Below are 16,286 nucleotides of genomic sequence, written 5' to 3' on the forward strand. Positions count from 1 at the left end.
GTCAAGTCTGCATGTCATAAGTAGTATCCATATTGATACCATCCTTGACTTGGCAGAGAAACTAAAGCACAGTGAGATCAAAATAACTTTTATTCCAGATGTTCCAGCCAGTAAATGGTGACCCTTTGATCTGACCTCAGGCAGCTCAACTGTAGAGCCTGAGTTCTAATCACTAAAGTGCTGGGGGCATACCTGAATGTTTCCATGAGGCCTTCTGCTGCCTCGTTTGACTCACTATTGCTTGTGAAACCACTTCCGGTGCTGAAAGAAATCTGAGTGGTGGTCAAACAAAACCCCATAGGTATCGAAAAATAATTAGGCTAGACATCAGGAGGCCCGAGTTGTTGTTGTTGTTGTTGTTGTTGTTGTTCTTCTTCTTCTTCTTCTTCTTAAGATTTATTTATTTATTTATTTATTTATTTATTTATTTGAGAGAGAGAGAGAGAAAGAATGTGCAGGAGGAGGGGCAAAGAGAAAAAGGGAGAGAATCTTAAGCAGTCTCCCCACTGAGCAAGGACGTGGGGTTGATCTTGTGACCCATGAGATCATGACCTGAGACAAAATCAGGATGCTTAACAGATTGAGCCACCTGGGTGCCCTAGGAGGCCTGGGTTCTGTTCCTGTTCTGCACCTAAGGATGCATTACCCAGCCTCTGAGGCTAGGGCTGCTTCATTTGTCGACAAGGGGGCTGGAGTAGGTAAGTTTCTCTTTGTCGCAGATGCCAGGAGATACAAAGTTCCTTGAGCTTGAGTGAACAAAAAGAGATATTGAATACTTCCTGTGTCGTTTTATTATGAGAATTCTATCAAAGCCCATTTATCATGTGGACTTCTACTGAGAAGCCACTTCCTGAACATGACCACCTGGATCAAAATGCCCAGGCTCTTCTCTAGAAGACCAAGAGCTTGGTCTTCCAGGAGAACAAGCTGGCATTGTGACTTTGGGGTAAATCACCAGGTGCCTCTGTTGTCCTGAATTGTGGACTTTTATTTTGGCCCCTATGCTGGCTGATTCTTTGTCAGCTTGACTGGGCCACAGGATGTCTAGATAATTGTTCAGACATTACTTCTGGGTATATCTGTGAGGGTGTTTCTGAATGAGACTAATATTTGAATCTGTAGACTGAGTGAAGCAGATTGCTCTTCCCAATATGGGTGGGCCTCATCCAATCAGTTGAAGACCTGAACATAAAGGCTAAGTGGGAATTCCTCTTGCCTGACTCTTGGCCTGGGATATCAGTCTTTTACAGTCTTCAGACCCAGACTGAAGAGAAGACTAAGTAAGAGGGCACTCTACCTGCCTGACTGCAGAGCTGGGACATTGGTCCTTTTCAGCCTTTAAGCTCAAACTCAGCTCTCCTTGAGTCTTGGGCCCAATGACTCTTTTTTTAAAGATTTTATTTATTTATTCATGAGAGACACACAGAAAGAGAGAGAGAGGGGTAGAGACACAGGCAGAGGGTGAAGCAGGCTCCATGCAGGGAGCCCGATGTGGGACTCAATCCCAGGGCCCGAAGATCCTCTGCCCTGGGCCAAAGGCAGGTGCTAAACTGCTGAGCCACCCAGGGATCCCCAGGCCCAATGACTTTTGAACTGTAATTTACACCATTGACTCCCCTGGTTCTCAGACCTTCTACAGATCTTAGCTTCCATAATAGTGTGAATCAGTGCCTTGTAACAAATCTCTTTACATATGTGGTATATACATGTATATTATAGACATATAATATGTATGTGTGTATATATATATGTGTGTATATATCCTGTTGGTTCTGTTTCTCTGGAGAACCTAATACAACTCTTTAGTAACTTTGCTTCAAAATTCTTCCACCAGTGGGGCACCCGAGTGGCTCAGTCAGGTGTCTGACTCTTGGTTTCAATTCAGGTCATGATCTCAGGGTCATGAGATCAAGCCCCATGTCAGGCTCCACATTCAGTGGGGAGTCTGCTTGAGATTCTCTGCCTCTGCCCCTCCCCTGACTCGTTTGCTCTCTTGCTCTCTCTTTCTCTCTTAAATAAATACGGAAAGAAAGAAAGAAAGAAAGAAAGAAAGAAAGAAAGAAAGAAAGAAAGAAAGAAGTCTTTAAAAAAATTCTCCCATAAGCCATCACTCATGTTGTTTAAAGATTCCATGACTACCTTGCTACTGGTGGTGTGAATTTTCTTTTTGCTGTAAAATATGGCCCCCCTCCTGGAGATCTAAGGAAAGATCTGGGGCAGGATCTGGTGTCTCAACCTTTAGTTCAGTTCTCCTGAGTTATTTGCACACCTAGTCTGAACTTGGACATCATGTGTCATCACACTTGTCCTCGGCCTTTGTAATTCATATGTTCACAACCCTGAGTTAGTCTGTGGCTTAAAGATCTTTAAGCTTATGGTACTGAGTGAGGCAAGTGATTTCTGTGCCAGTAAGAGAAGCAGCTGTCCATTTTTTATGGGTAATAAAATGAATATCACAGGGCATCCTCGGAGTCTGGACATACTTAGGTTCTCAGTCAAAAAGAAAATGGATCTGTCTGTGTGTGTTGATACAACTTTTGGAACCAATGAGAATTAGTCAGCCCATGAAGAAGGGAGCAGAAGATGTGCAAGCCTGTCCTGACAGGATCCCACTGCAGTGTGCTAAAGAAACACCACGAAGGAAGAGGACTTGGAGAAGGAAGAGACCAGTTGGGGCTCATAGGAGATGGAAGGCTGGGTAGACGGAAAGTAAACAATGGGCTGCCTTTTAGAGATTGGGGGAGACTGATGAGAGAGAGTAAGTGGATTTCCTTGTGTTCCTGTGGGAACAAAGCCTAAATAATGTGTTCACATGTTCCCAGGAAGGTGGTGACAGAACCATAGGGTGGGGCCTCCCCAGAGCCCCCACACAGGGCTGATTTATGAGCCTGAGTCAGCCTGCCATTCTAGCTGACCTAATTATACTTGTCTTGCGTTGACTGAACTGACATGTTTTCAGATTAAATGACAAGATAGTATCTTCAAGGTGATTTAAATTCTTTGGAGCTAGAACTATTCTGGAACTCTTTAGTGATCATGTGTTTTTTCCCCCAGTCTCTCAAATGCCTAAAACAGTACGTGGAGAAAAGTGGTTACTCAAGATATTCTTATTGACTGGTCTTAAAAGCCTGTAGAACATCAAACCAGTCTCACCACTCTTACATTCAGACTTAAAGTCAGAAACTTGGCATTTGTCATTTTCTCATTTCTTTTCTTTATTCAGTATTGCAAAGATAACCCAGAAGATAGCGGTTTACCTTAGTCAAGCATTGTCTATCACATAAAACATTTCCTTTCTTTTTTTCCCAAAGATCAATTTATTTATTTCAGAAAGCTGCAGGGCAGGGGGTGGAGGGCTGGATGCTTGAGCAGGGGAGGTGCAGAAGGAGAGGGAGAGAGAATCCCCAGTCAGACTCCCTGCTGAGTGCAGAACCCTGACATGGGCCTCAGTCCCAGGACCCAGAGATCATGACCTCAGGCGAAATCAAGAGACTGAGCCGCCCAGGCACCCGTAACACAAAATGTTTTCTTAAAATTATCAGAGAAAAATCAAGATTTTTTTTTTAAGTTTTTGAAAGTTACCTGTTTCTGTACCAAATTATAAAACATCCCTGACCCCTGCCCATGTACTCGGTAAAGTCTCATTAAATTAATCCAGACCTATATCACATAGTGATGGGCCTAGTCAATCTTACACTTTATCAACCCTCTAAAAATCAATTTCAGGGGCACCTGGGCAGCTCAGCCAGTTAAGCATCTGCCTTTGGCTCAGGTCATGATCTCTCAGGGGGGCCTGGGCTCTCTACTCAGCAGGGAGTCTGCTTTTTCCTCTCCATCTGCCCCTCCCCCACTCATGCTCTCTCTTGCTGTCTCTCAATAAATAGATAAAATTTTGAAAAATGAACTTGAAATTGATTCTAAATACATAATTATGTTCTTTCAAATAGCAAACTCCTTGAACTTGGATCTCTCTTTTTTTCCTCAGAATTCTTATTTAAAAGAAACAGTTCAGCTAGATTGGTAAAGAGTGTTAGAGGTGAGCCATATTTGTGTGTCAATACTTCTGTCCATAGGAAGGCATACATGTTCTCTAGCTATTGTTGCAGGTGTGAGAGCTGCTGCTCTTGGACAAAGGATCTTGGATTTATAGGCAAGCTGCATCTGTGGAGAACATCCAGGGCCTTTCCCTGGTGTCTGGAGCCTATAGCAGGGGATCTAGTGCATTCTTCATAGAGATGCTGGAAAGTGTCTCCTGGTTGGTTTTTGCTTCTTGACCTGTCCTGGGCTGTGCAGCTGTGTGTTCACATGAGTGTAGAGTCCAAACACAATAAGTAAAATTCTACCCACTGTGGAAGCAGCAGTTTATCTGGAAGGGGGAGAGAGGCCAGAGACAGAGGAGAAAGAATGAAGCCCGTGGTCTGTTACATTAGAAATTTTAATAGCATCAGTTGCCAAACCACATTACATTTTGGGTTTGGTATGCAAAGGGAATTGTTCACACAAAACATTCCTCATTTTCATTCTTGATTTTTGCCCACATGTTTGTACTCTTCATCCATTTGTTCATTCATTCCACAAGTATTAATCAAGCGGCTGACTGTGTTTCTCACCTGGGGGTGAGGCCACAGCAAGAGGCCTACCTTCACTGATTTGGTGGGAGACACAGGTGGTCACAGTGTTGCATGGTGTCATGAAAACAGTGCATTTTTAAATACATTCTTTGAAAAGAGCCTACATACAACAGACTGATTTTCTGAATTGTGTCCAAAAAGACTGTTGATAAGCAACGGAATTTCCCACCTGGGTCATTTAAAGACGGACATTTAAAGACGGACATGGTTTCAGCAGAGGCTGACTTACAGACCCAGCTGCTCATGTTCTGGGAAGGATTTGGGAATATTTGCAGATTTCTCTTTAAGAACTGATGACCTCCGAAAAGTCTTGTAAAGCAGGGTTGATAAAGAGAAATAATTGGGTCTTGAGGAAGAGGGATGTGGCACCTCTGGGTCGGATTGAAGTCGGTAGCTGAATAAGGGGAGCTTTGGAGACAATGCTTGAGGGAGATCTCTTTTGCAAATCTGGCCTTTTTTAGGCAAGCCCCTGTGGGCCAGAAGGTGCCCCTCTGGGAAGGACAGGCCCAGTACCTGGCACTCTTGGGCTGGCCAGCTCGCCAGCCTCCTCCCTCTATTCCCAAGACATCACTCCCGTTAAAAAAAAAAAAAAAAAGTGCATGAGCTATCTGGCTCTTTGTGTCCTTGTGTCTTTTTACCTTCTTCCTTTTTATTTTCTTTTCTTTTTTAAGATTTTATTTATTCATGAGAGACAGAGAGTGAGGCAGAGACAGGCAGAGGGAGAAGCAGGTTCCATGCAGGAAGCCCGATGCGGGACTCCATCCCAGGACCCCATGATCACGACCTAAGCTGAAGGCAGATGCTCAACCACTGAGCCACCCAAGTGTCCTTCTTTCTACCATTTGTCTTGGTAGAAAAATGCCTCTTCCCATCTCTCTACTTCTCTTTCCTTGCCTCTTCCCATCTCTTGCCTCTTCCCATCTCTATACTTCTCTTTCCTCTCTCTGTTCCTCTCCCCTTCTCTGTGTTTCTCTTCTGTGTTCCCAGCTCTGACACTGGCCGCCCCGCCAAACTTTGTTTCCCAGTTTTAAAATCTGCAGAGATAAAAATACCCCACATTTATAAGCATGGGGACTTTTAAAATAGTAGTAAGGTTTGTGGTAAGGGAGCCTGTGCGTCACTGCTCCCCTGCTCTTGGAGCCTTGGTTTTTTTCCACCCTCCCCAAAGCTGGGCCCGTGGGAGACCCCCCAGGGCCAGGTGCCTCCCCACCTGCAGCCAGGCCTGCGGTGCCCCCGGGGCCCGCTTCACTCAGAGCAATTAGCTGGCCGAGCCACACCTGTCCCCTGCCAGCCAGCTTTTCCAAATATCCTGCTTGCTCAGAGCCGAAGAGGGAATGATGTCAGAGGATGAGTTGCCCCTGGCAAGGGGCGAGAGCTCCTGGACGCTGTAATTTGGAGTTGGTTCAATGAAATAGCAAGTCAGCAGCCACACCTCTGCTCGGGCGCCTCCTTGCAGGCTGCTGCTAACCCCTCTCAGCAGGTCTGTGTCCCCGGACGGGGCAGGAGCCTGGTCTAAGCCGTCAGGACGATGCGGAGCTTTAGACATAGGAGGCAATAGTACCACGTAGGTTGAAAGAATCCTTACAGACCCAAGATCGTCCTATTTTTATTCAGAGAAATGACTCAGAAGTAGACCTGAACACCCTGGAAACATTTTTAAACAGTCAGTGCCACTGGGGTTTGTCTTCATCACCACCACCAGTGGCAAGGTCGGGCCTTCACACGGTAAGCTCTTGGCTGGGCCCTGTGAAGCCGTTGCCTGCAAGGCAAAGCCAAGTTCATGGTCAAGGCTACAGGCCTTCCTTCCTTTGAATTTTGACTACTTTCTCAGTTCTTGTGCTCGTCCTCCCCGCTACACATCATGCCTCAGCTCTGCCATCCGCCCCCTGCCCTGCAATACCACCTGGTTTACCCTTTTCCAGCACAAAGAGACATCTCCAGGAAGCCTGTCTTGGCTTCCCATAGTACCCGCTGTGTCTCCCCATCACTGTCCTGAGCGTGGAGCTTGGTAATGTTTGATGCACAGTAGACCGTTGAGCAACAGGGGTTTGAGCTGCACAGGGCCACTTTTACAGATTTTTTTCCATTAAACACTACACTACAGTAAATGTATTTTCTTTTCCTTGTGATTTGCTAAATAATATTTCTTTTTTTAAAGATTTTATTTACTTATTCATAAGAGAGACAGAGAGAGAGAGGGGCAGAGACATAGGCAGAGGGAGAAGCAGGCTCCATGCAGGGAGCCCGACGTGGGACTCGATCCAGGGTCTCCAGGATCACACCCTGGGCTGAGGGCGGCACTAAACTGCTGAGCCACCAGGGCTTCCCAATATTTTTCTTTCTTTCTTTTTTTTTTTTAGAGATTTAATATATTTATTCATGAGAGAGAGATAGAGACACAGGCAGAGGGAGAAGCAGGCTCCGCGTGGGGAGCCCCATGTGGGACCATCCCAGGACCCTGGGGATCACACCCTGAGCCAAATGAAGATGCTCAAGCACTGAGCCACCCAGGTGCCCCACTAAGTGACGTTTTCTTTAGCTTACTTCATTGTAAAAATACAGTATGTATAATTCATATAATATACAAATACATGTTACTTGACTGCTGGCATTATTGGCAAGGCTGTTAGTAGTTAGGGTTTGGAGGGGGGTCAATAGTTACACGTGGATTTCTGATGCTTCAGGTTGTTGGTGTCCCAACCACCACATTGTTCAAGGGTCAACTGGATATCTGTTTTCCTCCTAGACTGCACGTACCTTCAGGGAATGCCCGTATCGTATTCATCTCTGTATCTCCAGCACTTTGTATACCTTCTGACAACAGTTCCAGCTCAGCTGATGCTTTTGGAAAGAATAATCAGGGGATGTATAGGATTTAAAAATGCAAAGTTATGGGGACCTTCTAATGTAGGTCTATAGATACATGTTTCCCATTAAAAGGAAGCTTAAGATTGGTAGTATAGGTTTAAATACTCACTTTTTAATGTATTTTATTTTATTTTATTTTTAAATATTTTATTTATTTATTTGGTAGAGAGAGAGCAGCAGAGGGTAGAGGGAGAAGCAGAGTCCCCAATGAGCAGGGCCCCAGCATGGGGCTCGATCCCGGGACCCTGGGATCATGACCTGAGCTGAAGGCAGCTCAACTGAGCCACTTAACCAACTGAGCCACTGAGGTGCCCAATACACACTTTTTTAAAAAGAATATTCTATCTGGTAGTATCTAATTAAGGGAGACCTGGAATTAAATACTTGGTAATAGAAGGGAAATCTTTGGTTTTCTCATTAGCTTGTGGTCTACTTACTTTGACTCCCAGGGTCTGTGCTTCCTATCATTCTCTGGGAACTCATAAGGGGACCTTCTCAGACTGAGTGTATCCCGCTCTGTCCCTCATCGGTGACACGGGTGCTCATTTTATGCCTTAACCCACTGGTTTGACAGAAGTGCTTTCCTAATCCCTAAAATTGCAGTGACTTCGTAGCGAAGATAAGGAACAAGGTGGGAGAAAGAGCCACCGTCATGAGAATCCCTCTCAGCCCCTCTGGGCAGGTGGCAGCCGCTCTGCTAGTCCTGCTGGGAGTAGGCGTCAGTGCTGGTGACACTTGTCTCCTGAGAGCCTCGGTCCTGCTTTGAGCAGAGGCAGAGCCTCACATGTCCTCAGAGTTTACTCCGGTAGATTATTTCTGTCCCGGGCCCGTGGAACTGGAGGAGGTGAAACACATATGCCAGGTACATGAGCAACATCATGATCATTACGCTGATGGAAAAAGTTCATCCCTTTCATTGGCTTGAGAGCGTCGAAACGGCCCCTGGGGAGATGACCAGTACAGCCCATATCCTTACCCTAGCAGGATCCCACTGTGTTTCGACCCAGCCCACGTGGAACCACTTTTTGATTTGGATCGCGAGTTTGTGTTTTCTAACACAGGTGGCTTTTTTGGGAAAAAAAAAAGCCCATGTGAATGCTCCTTTTTCACTACTATTCCTGGGCTCTGGTTTCTCCGTCCATACAATGAGGTAGTTGTCACAGATAATCTTGGGAATTGTGTCCAGCTTTTAAAATTCTACTTTATAGTTCTGTCTCCTTTTGTTGTTCGTATTTCAAATCCTCAAATCATTACTTTTATATTTTTGTGAGAAGAACAGACAATCAGCCTTTAATTCCCCACAGGTAATGGCAACCTTAATGGGAAAAATATATACGTTGAAAAGACAGCTCTGGATTGTGATGACATAAACGATTGCCATTTTCAAGGGCTGATAACTAAGAAATTACAGGAAAGCATTGAATCTTCTGCCAACATTGCTGCCGCAACCTGAGAAGGCCTGAGTACAGAGGATATTTATACATTGGGTTTCAGAAGAATAATTCAAATGCACAAGAGCCTCATCTTGTAATGTTATCACAAGAATGTCCAGACAATGTTTTCTTTAACTCCGGGAAGAGCAATTTAGAAGGCTGGATTCTGCCACATGGGTCCAGCTGCATGTTTAATACTCTCGGAAAAAAATGTTCTATAAACACAGAAATCACCAAGCATAGATGCTTGAAGGATATTTCTTTCTTTGCTTACCGTTGTCAGAACCATGTATACACAAGAGCACAAAATTAATAAACACGATCAAATTTACTGTTATTATAAACTAGGCAGCAATATTTTATTTGCACCACAGGCTTTTCTGGAATTTCACTCTTCAATGGTTCAAAGCACTGGACATCGAACCAAGCGTAATTAGAGTTCTCGAAACGTGGCTCAGAGTTACATAGTCAGTCTGCCTAGGTAACAATTTGTAAAACTTTTCACTTTTAGCCAGTGAAATACTGCCACATGGGAAAATATTCCTAAAGGCGACTGAGTCTGTGTTTTTAATGCCCAGGAGCACATCTCTGCACCACGCATGCCCACAGTGGCCTGAGAAGCTCCTCCCCCCTCCCTCTGCCCAGTCTTGTCTCCCCTCTGCCCCTGCACACTCTCTGCTCACCCTGGAAAAAAATGCAGGGTGACTGGCACGGAGCTGCATTCCTGTTCCTCTCTGAAAGGCCTAAGGTATTGTCTGGAGAGCCACTGACTGCATTTCCCACTGTGTGATCATCTCTGTTCTTGGAAGCCAGCCTCCCCCTTTACCCTGCTGTCTGGATACCTGGGCAGCCCAAGGGTAACCTTTTCATAGGGGAGAAGTGACTCGCCCCCCGGAACACATGATAGTTTTTCTAGTGCAATTACAGGTTGTGCTTCCCAGTGTCACATCACGGTCAGGGGTGATGGTCCTTTGGCATCTCAGGTCTATCAGCTCCCATCCCCCCTCCCTCTGGACACTGTGGTTTCTTTCTCTTCAAATTTATGCATTAGAAAGGGGAGCTCATGGAAAATACTTTTATAGAAATGAACATATTGTTTCTATCCCGGCCTTTCTATTTTGAGGGTAGGGAGAAAGGGAGGATGTAAGGCCGCGTCGCACGTTTGAAGCACACAGCCAGCCTTGCCAGGGTGAGAGCTCTGATGCTGGCTCTCCCTGTGTTCAAAGTTGACATAGCTTTTTGTGACACTATCAACAATGTTGGGGACTTTTAAGGAAGTGGAATGCTCAAACAACAGAACTGCCCCCAGGCTGTGTGTGTGTGTGTGTGTGTGTGTGTGTGTGTGTGTATCACTGAAAATCGCAACTGTTGAAAGGCTGAGTTTCAGTTCTTTACCCGGAGGGGATCCCATCCCTTGGTCAAAGATGACAAGAGACAGCAGGACGGCATCGGCATCGTGAGTGTGCTCACAGGTACCTGTACTCTCTCCTTTCTGATAGGTTGCTGAAGAGCCAGGAGTCACCATGACCGAGCGCTTTGACTGTCACCATTGCGAAAAATCCCTCTTTGGCAAGAAGTACATCCTGAGGGAGGAGAGCCCCTACTGCGTGGCATGCTTTGAGGCCCTCTATGCCAGCACTTGCGAGGAGTGTGGGAAGCCCATCGGCTGTGACTGCAAGGTACCCCTGGGTCTCCCCAATCCCCGGCAGCGCCCACACTACTCTTGGATCCCTCGAAGCTCCCCAGAAACCGTGGGTTTCTATGCGGTTTGTTGCTGGAGCTCTGAACCTTAGTGCCTATTGAAATTCTGTCTCTTGAGCCCCCTCTGATGGGCTCGTTCCCTCCAGGCAGCCTTTCCGAGCCTCCTCCCTGCGGCTGGTCTGTGCCCACGCCTAACTCACCTGGTTCATCCCGGGGCAGAATGCAGAGGGCTCTGTGCCCTGCGTCCAGCCTGAACCACTGAGAAGTGCCCCTGGAGGTCCCCCCTGGTGGCTGGGATCTCTGATAGCTTCACCTGCTTATCAGTTGCTAAAACCCACTTGACAGGACTTTAAGTGATTGTCCTCCTTGGAGCCACAGAACTGGTACAGAATGGGGGCACTTGGGGAGCTCCCAAGGAATCCCCAGCTTCATGGACTTCAGGGTCATTCGTGGCATCTTGTGTCTCTTTTCTGCTGTCCCCCCTTGTACCCCGCAAGGGCCCCTCTCCTCCATGGTCATGAACCTCAGGACATAGCTGCTGCCTGATTGGGTCAGGCCGGGTCTGCAGCTGGGCAGCTCCAGCCGAGCCAGTGCACGTTCCTGACGTTTCTGTCCTCTAGCATGTCATTCCCAGGAAAGGCAGGAAGCAGAGGGCCGCACCATCACTTTCTGCTGCTGGGTATTTGGTGACGGTTGGCAAACAGCTCCCATCCTGTGTGAAGAGAAGCCTTTGCCCCAACAGAGATGAAGGCTCTGCAGCCTGGGCCACTTGAAACCAGGCCACAGCCACGTAACTTCTGACTAGGGACAGGGGAGCCCTGCATAAAAGAAACCAAAGAGCAGAAGTCCTGCGTAAACTTCAAAATGTGCAGAGGGTGGGCTGCCGTGAGCAAAAAAGTGGCTGATCTTGCTAGTCTGAAAAGCTAGATAGCATCCCGTCTGCAGTGTTGTCTCATGTATGTCTCGCTCTCCCTCGTGGGTTCTTAGAAGGCTTTATTCTTTATTGACCAGGCCAGACATAAACATAAACTGTCCAGTTCCAGTCCTGGCTCTGTCTAACTATCTGTGTGAGCTTGGGCTGATTTCTTGATCCTTCTGTGCCTGTCTTCCCCTTTATGAAATGCAGATAAAACAGGTGCCAACTTGGTGGGGTTACTACAGCATGTGGCTACGAAGCCTCAGCACCCCAAATAGCAGCTCATGGTTTTGTAAACTCCATCTAACTACTTACTCATTACTCTTCCTGCAATGTAGTCCCTCCACGCACCCTCTGGAAGCTTCGCCCTCTCTCTCTCTCGATCCATTTCCAGAGTAGAAACATCAATAAAAATGTCCAGTAGGAGGAAGAACTAAGAGAGAGAGAGAAAAAAATAATTCTTTTATAAAAATTTAATAGGCTTAAGTAGGTGAGAGGTTCAAATATTTTGACAGAAAACAACTCTGGTTTAGAGGAAACGTTTTGGATATTTGGGACTAGTCATCCTTGACCGGGGGCTAAAGTAAAAACAAAACAAAAGTCCCCTCTCAGTTCTCCAACATGATTTAGTGCAAAGACCCTTAAAACTAGTTTCCCTTCGGCACATATTTGATGCGCAGATAAACAAGAATCCCCCAAATGGGGCCAAAATCAACAAGACTGCTGCAAAGCCAGGAGTTAATCATGCTGAACTTTTCAACCCAGATTCACGGTTTACAATACATGGAGTTCCGCCGTGTGGTTGTCTACATTTTGGAAGGAAAAGGGATGCCTACTTGAAGTTTGACTTGGCTATTTGGGGCTCTTGAATATTTGGAATTGTTTGCTTGACTTTCAGAAGTAATTATGTAGTTGACTTTGTGGAGGAAGCAATGATAGGAAAAACATTCCTGTTATTTCAGGAAGTAGACCCGAAAGTCCTGGCTTGATAGAGCCACTGAGCTCACAGATGTGGGGGCTCTTCCCTTTTCTTAAAACAGCAGAGTCACCAGGAGCCCCACTCACCTCCTCCTCTGAAGGACACACTTGCACGTGTATATAGATTTGAAATACTGGCACACCGATGGGTGTGACTTTTATGTGATATAGATGAGATTTCAGGACCTGTCTCCGTAGTTAGCTCCCATACGTTTGAAAACGTTTCTGTGCACTTACTCAGATGTATTTGCTATTTGTGTTTAGTTGCTCTGAGGAAATGGTGTGCTCTCCAAGGAGAGAAATCATTCACTTCAGGACCAGGGGAATAGGTGAGAGCGGGTAATGCAAACAAAATTTCATGATCCTCCAACATTACCCTGTTCCTGAAATTTTTCTTGGACATCTGTGGATACTAGCAAAAAAAGTTTTTTGGCCTGACTACAGACATTTTTGGATGGATCTCCTTAGATTCGGAGCTTCAAAAAATCAAGAAACTAAGGAAAACGTAGGCGGGGCCCGTAACTCTAGAGACAGCTGCCAGTGCTGGGCACTTCACAAATCAGGGACTTGAACGACCTCTGGCCCACATGGTTAGCTCAGTCTGTTTCTAGAACACACTTTCTAGCTTCTGAGTAATTAGGTGGGAAACACCAAACTGATAATCAATTTGGCGCAAGTCCACCCACCAAACTGTTTCTCAGCGAACATCTGGAAAGCTTTCAAGGATCACAAAGTCTCTGGGGTTCTTGGGCAGAAAGCAGCCAGGCAGCTGAACCGGGAGGCGGAGGCTCTTACCTGTCCACGTGAAATCTCGATGTCTCTGCCATGCTTCCAGAAGGTTCCTGACCACGGCTGGTGTAGGAGGCATGAGGTCAGATTGGAAACGCCCGTTCTTCCCGCCCTGGAGCAGGACTCAGGCCTCCCCCCGCCCGCCCTCCTGGGCCTTTGTGGGAAAGGCTACTATTCCAGACACGTTCCAGACACGTCCTCACCGTCCAACTCCCACACGCAGCACTTTTTTATTTGTTGAGGTGATTTTTAAGTGCTTGGTGAGTGAATCATCTTTTTAGAGTTTCCATGTAATTTGTCCACAAAGGTTGTCATGAGCGGTGAAACTATGCTGATTTATTTAGACATCCTCCCATCAGGGAAAAATCTGTTTCTAAGGGGAAATGAATGAAGCAGGATCCTCAGAGCCGGGAACGAGGCTGATCAGGTGGGGAACCTCTCAGGCCCCGAGAAACCAGAGGGGCCCCTGCCAGGCAGGCCACCAAAGGCACGCCACGTTCGGCGGTGACGTTCCCCCCGGGGGCCTCGAGCCCCCGTGCCTGGGTTCCCTGCAGCCAGTGGACGTGTGGGGACTTAGGTCACCCAGGAGCCTCCGTGTCCACATCTGAAAACGGGCTGCCTGCCTCACAGCTGTCACAGGAACTAAGTTTGCCATCACAGCTGGGACCCCTGCGACGGCCACGCAGAGCCAGTGCTGTCCTTTCTGCCACTGTCTGTGCTCCAGGACCTTGTTCTTAAGTATTTGGAGGCACATGCAGTTAGAAATGTGATGCCCTGACAGTCTCAAAGCATAGGACATCTTTCCAAAGTGCGGAGCGTGAGGGACTCTGACAATCTGTCTGTCAAGTGAAATCGTATGGATTTGAGGCAGGATGGGTTTGGGAAAACCTCGTCTGAACCCCACCCCCCCGCCCCATCCAGGCAGAAGGGGGTGAGGGAGGGGTGTTGCCAGCAGTAGCCTGGGTTTGGAGCGACCCTGTTGCCTGGGGCCACCTTGGGCCAGCGGAGGGGCCACCGTCCTGCCTGGCCACCTGCCGGTCCCCTGGTTCAGCTGGTGTCTCAATCAGGGCAAGTTCCAGAGCCAGGCAACGAATGCTTCCCATATTAGGAATGATTCTGAAGTGGAAAAATATGAAATCTGAAAGGAAGCGTTTGGGCCTAATCTTACATTGTTTATCAACATTTTACTGCACTTTGTGACATTTCCGTAAGCACAAAATTAGCCTTGGTATTTTTTCTGGGACGTGTAAAAGATCTTCTTTTCTTTTCTTTTCTTTTCTTTTCTCTTTTCTTTTCTTTTCTTTTCTTTTCTTTTCTTTTCTTTTCTTTTCTTTTCCTTTCCTTGTTTCTTTCTTTTCTCTCTCTCTCTCCCCCCTCTCTCTCTCCTTTCCTTTTCTTTCACCCTCTCTAAAGGACTTTAAAACTATGATAGTTCCAGGACATTTTGATGTTCTTCAAAGTCAGTGAGTCTGTACCTCTTAACCTTGTACCTCCAGCATCTAAACAGTGCCCTTTGGGGACTTCACGGTGTACTTGATTCGTAACAGAATCAAGCTGGATGGACTAGGTCAGTCCTAAGAACGAAAACTAACCATCTTTTTGTAGCTGCAGGTGCAAGAAAGGAGAGGGCCTCCAGGTACCAAGACTTTGAGAGAAGGACTCAGGGTGTGACATGAAGCGTGGGTCCAGGCACACAGGTGTGGTCCATTGTAACAGCTTCTGGGCCCTTGGGTGGTAGGTTCCAGCCCATCGCTCGGCTCTGGGGATTCCTGTGCCAAAAATCCTGCCCCATGCCGAGACTAATGTCATCTTGGCCAGAAGCCTCAGTGTGCCCTCAGAAAGCGAAGCTGGCGGTGTCTCATTACCTTTCTCTTGCCATAAAGTCTTTTCTCACTTCCTATGCATTGTGGGCTTTCTTAAGAAGTGAGTCCAAGAGGAAGCTGTGACATAAATTTATTAGCTTCACCCAACTTCCAAAGAGAGCACACAGAAAGAGAATTACAGGGAAGCCTGGTAGCATAATGACTTAGATAAGAGCTTCCATGCAGGGTTTGGAGAAAGATGTTGACATGGCTTGCTGCTGTGGCGTGGTAGCTGGGGGTGGTGCACGACTTCCCTCCGGTCGGGGCAGCTCCCAGAGCAGGTGGCCTGCCAGCTGGGCCTCACAGCTGAGCTGGATTCTGCTCGTTGAAGAGGAGGCGAAGGGCCTCCCAAGGCAAAGCATGGCATGGGCCAGGGCGCAGAGGTGTGATAGGCCGGGACCTGGGCTTTGGAAAGTCTAGAAGCCTTGTGTTGATGCCCAAGTCCAGTCAAGTTGCATGGATGATATCCCAAGCAGGAAGGAGCACTTTCTAGGTCTAAGGTCTGCTGGCACATCGGTTTAACCTGTAGCTGCTGTGTTTTCAGGTTAACTGTGTGTAAAATGGGTTTCTGCAGTGCTCCTGACCCACGGGAGCATTTAAACAAACTTTTCCAGGACTGTCCATGCACATCAGCCCCTCTGCTGCTCTTTCCTCCTGTCCGGGGGCTCCCTCAGCAGGGAGGAGACTGTGGGGGGCGTCTGGTGGCTTTGTTGTCACGTTTCACAGAGAGGTTCCTCCCTTAGTTTTTTGAAGATCAGCCCTGAAAGGCAAGTTTCCTCGAACCCATATTTCCTTTCCCTCTTGTTTCACTAACAAGCTGTGTGGCCCATTGAGGCTGATGCTCTGGGCAGAGCTCACGCGAGCGCTGGGCCTGGGACTGCCTCCCCTCCTGCATTCGTGCATGCAGCCAACGTCCAGGACTCTTCATCTTGGAAAATTTGAAACTGTGTCCCCGTGAAACATTGACTCCCAGTCCCCTCCCTGCCCATCAGCCCCTGGCTCTCCACACTCTACGTCCTGTCCCTGAATTTGACTATTGGGGACATTATCTAAGTGGAATCGTATTTGCCCTTTGGCATCTGGCTTATTTGCTGAGCATAATGTCCTC

At 47.1% G+C, this 16,286-nt stretch overlaps 1 protein-coding gene across 5 annotated transcripts in view; it reads left to right on the top strand.

The window, feature by feature from the left end:
- FHL2 (four and a half LIM domains 2) overlaps positions 1-16,286 on the top strand; it is a 68,132-nt gene that overhangs the window by 35,574 nt on the left and 16,272 nt on the right. For all 5 annotated transcript variants that reach the window (XM_041754537.1, XM_041754533.1, XM_041754534.1 and 2 more), the window contains one exon: positions 10,432-10,611. In XM_041754537.1, coding sequence (XP_041610471.1) covers positions 10,456-10,611 — 156 coding nt within the window. In that variant the 5' untranslated portion in view covers positions 10,432-10,455. The remainder of the gene's footprint in view (positions 1-10,431; positions 10,612-16,286) is intronic.

Source organism: Vulpes lagopus, chromosome 5, assembly GCF_018345385.1.
Source record: "Vulpes lagopus strain Blue_001 chromosome 5, ASM1834538v1, whole genome shotgun sequence".
In the NCBI taxonomy this organism is placed as follows: Eukaryota; Metazoa; Chordata; class Mammalia; order Carnivora; family Canidae; genus Vulpes; species Vulpes lagopus.